At 30.7% G+C, this 2,856-nt stretch overlaps 1 protein-coding gene across 1 annotated transcript; it reads right to left on the reverse strand.

Moving 5' to 3' along the window:
* Positions 1–1,768: 1,768 nt before the first annotated feature.
* On the reverse strand, positions 1,769–2,448 carry LOC139525151 (C3 and PZP-like alpha-2-macroglobulin domain-containing protein 8). The gene is made up of 2 exons (XM_071320337.1): positions 2,397–2,448; positions 1,769–2,193 (listed from the first exon to the last, which is right to left on the reverse strand). The coding sequence occupies exons 1-2, from the start codon at positions 2,446–2,448 to the stop codon at positions 1,769–1,771; spliced, it is 477 nt and encodes a 158-aa protein (XP_071176438.1).
* Positions 2,449–2,856: the final 408 nt, after the last annotated feature.

A 2,856-nucleotide genomic window follows, 5' to 3' on the forward strand; every position in this document is an offset into this window, starting at 1 on the left:
TATATTTTGATATCATACTGTTTTAGGTTAATTAAATGTACCATTGTAAATTTTTAAGATCTTTTAGCACATTTAAATTGTGTCAGAAACCTATATTATGTTAAAAATAAGATGAAAGTCCAAATTCAGACAGTATTAAGCTTGAATACGGCGCCCCAACTGATCAGTGTTCGAAATCCGCGATAGTATCTGGTTGTGCTTGGCGAAGCATTTTTTTGGTTTATTGTGGATTTTTTGTCAAATTATTTTGGATATTAGTTTTAAACCAATCAATTAACTTGCCATTTCATTTTCTCATTTCCTGAGTTACCGTACTTTTATTCATTGGGTACCTAATGTTGTGGTGTTCGTGGATAGTTTTATCCAAGAATATAATTGTCCAATGAAATATAACAACTGTTGTCTAGATTAAGACATAGATGGAAAGGTTTGACTACATGGATACGGGCGTTGTTGATTTAATCTAGAAAATACATTGAAGTTAAGCAAAGTAAAATATGACATTTATTTAAAACTGTTAAAATAGAGGATTTCACCAATTTAATCCTTGAAGAATTCTGAATTAGGAGTTCTAACAAAAAATATAGTTTTGATCAATGAGAGTAAGATTTCAGGTGATTATATGCCGAATGATATATTTAAGGGCTCAATTTCCTCAGACGGAAAAGAAAATTATGTTTGGCTTGCTTTTTTTTATTTCTAGGGAATTAAATTCGACATCGAAGTAGGAATTTTTTATGTAACTGTTTTGTTTACATAAAGGCAACAGTAGTATACTGGTGTTAAAAAGTAATTAATTGATTGAGAGAAAACAAATCCGGGTTACAAACTAAAACCGAGAGAAACACATTTAACCATAAGAGAAAAACGTCAGGATCAACAGGGACAAAGCAGTGCAACAAAAACAAACGCCAATACACATTAAGTTATTAAATTAAAATATTTGATAACAACTGACATATTTCCGACTTGGTACAGGAAATTTTGAGAAAACAAGCTGGTTGAACTTGGTTAGGCGACACGTTTATGGCCCAAATTACACGTTTGATAATCGTTTATCAGTTGATATGTGTCATCACCTATGATTTCACATATGCGACAATTAAAAGTTTTCCTTTGCAATATCATACAATCGTGAAAATTTGTAAGCATAGCCTATATATCCAAAAGCAATTAAGCTATTAAATATTTAATGAATGTTGGCATTAATAAAAGACGATATCCGAAAGCAATAATTTTATTCAATATCTAATGAATGTTTTCATTAAAAAAAAAAGACAAACAAGAAAATGTAAATGAACATCTTATTTTGCAATGTCACATACATTAATATAAAACAGCAGTTAATCATTTATCAGAACATCATTTTTAAAGGTTTCAAATTCTACGTTTGATTTTTTCTTTGAAAAAAAATGAATTCCACGAATATCGGAACCCAACAGCTTTTGTAGCAATCCACGAAAATTGGTACCAACGAATAAAAGTACATTCTCAGTATTTCATTTTGCATACACAAAGATAACTTTTCGTCATTAGTTATAGTTTATTACGAATGACAATAGTTGACATCGAACTTTTTCTCTACGTTTTTTTTTTAAATATAACCAATAATGGAACAGCAGACGGCAAAACAAAAACAAAAAATGGTGGAAGCAGATGTGTGTAGGAAAGACTCAAATTACAGTATTTCACTTGTTTGTTGGTGTATTATTGATTAGGTTTTTGTTTGGGTTTCTTTAAATTACATACCTTGTTTATAAAATATCCACTACCCTGTTGAGCCAAAAGCAGTGTAAAATCCGGCATTAAGGATTGGCCTTAATCCATTCGGATTGGTCCATTCAAGAAATATTTTCCCACTTGCAACCTCCAAACCATGGCCAACATTTATAGTGGTGTCATTCCAACTAATCCAGAAAGCTTTAAATTTTCTCTCGTCTAGAAAAGTACCCTTTTTTAAACTGACAGGTTTACCTTGTTTGACTGTCCTAATTACTGATTGTTTATTTGTCCAACCACCGATAACTATCTCATACAGTTGTTCATATTCAGTGTTTCCAGAAATAAGTGCAAAATGTACGTCACTTCGAGCTTTCACTTTAAAGCTTATAAATCCATGTGTTAGAGTGATACCTAGATTGGACAATATGATATATGTTGGTTTATTTGGAGTACTATTATGAATATCCTCACCTGAAATGGACAAGACAATAATACAAATTATGCTTTGATATGAAATACATTAAATGGTTTCCTACATATTTACTAAGATATTCAAAATTAAACGTATTTTTGAATCAATTCATCTTCAAACAAACTATTAAAGTCGTATGCATTCACCCATTGACTTAAAATGAGGCAACAATAGTTAACCGATGTTTTTGTAAAAGCCTTACCCGAAACAAATGGTGGTTCAAACTTGGTTATACACTCGGTTAAACTTTCCATTTGTATGACAGTGGTTTATGGTTTCGTCATATTCACAAAAGTGTAGATTTGAATTCATCAATTTGTGTCAATATCAAGGAACATATCAAAATGTAAAGCATACCTTCTACTTTCGTTAGTTTTTTTACTCGCACGACCACTAGGTTATATGAAATGAAAGCATTCATGAAATTGAGGTATCCTTACATTGTAAATGACATAATATCATATAGCGGTGAAATTAAAGACATTTTTGTCTTTGAGATAAGTCTATTTTTAAGATTATTTTTTGGCTATTTACTTACAGGTAGATACAAGTCCACATAGTTCAATTACACAGGGAACACTATACCAAAAAAAAAAACAATACGTGTACAAATTTCTTTCCTATGTTTTTTAATTAATATACGACATATCTAATCCCCAAGG

Source organism: Mytilus edulis, chromosome 5 (assembly GCF_963676685.1).
Source record: "Mytilus edulis chromosome 5, xbMytEdul2.2, whole genome shotgun sequence".
NCBI lineage: Eukaryota > Metazoa > Mollusca > Bivalvia > Mytilida > Mytilidae > Mytilus > Mytilus edulis.

What these genes read in the sequence shown, in the direction of transcription:
- LOC139525151 (XM_071320337.1), bottom strand. Translation starts at nt 2,448, where the DNA reads ATGGAAAGTTTAACCGAGTGTATAACCAAGTTTGAACCACCATTTGTT. An exon ending in TGAACCACCATTTGTTTCGG is followed by an intron (nt 2,194 to 2,396) that starts GTAAGGCTTTTA and finishes TGTCCATTTCAG; the next exon opens with GTGAGGATATTCATAATAGT.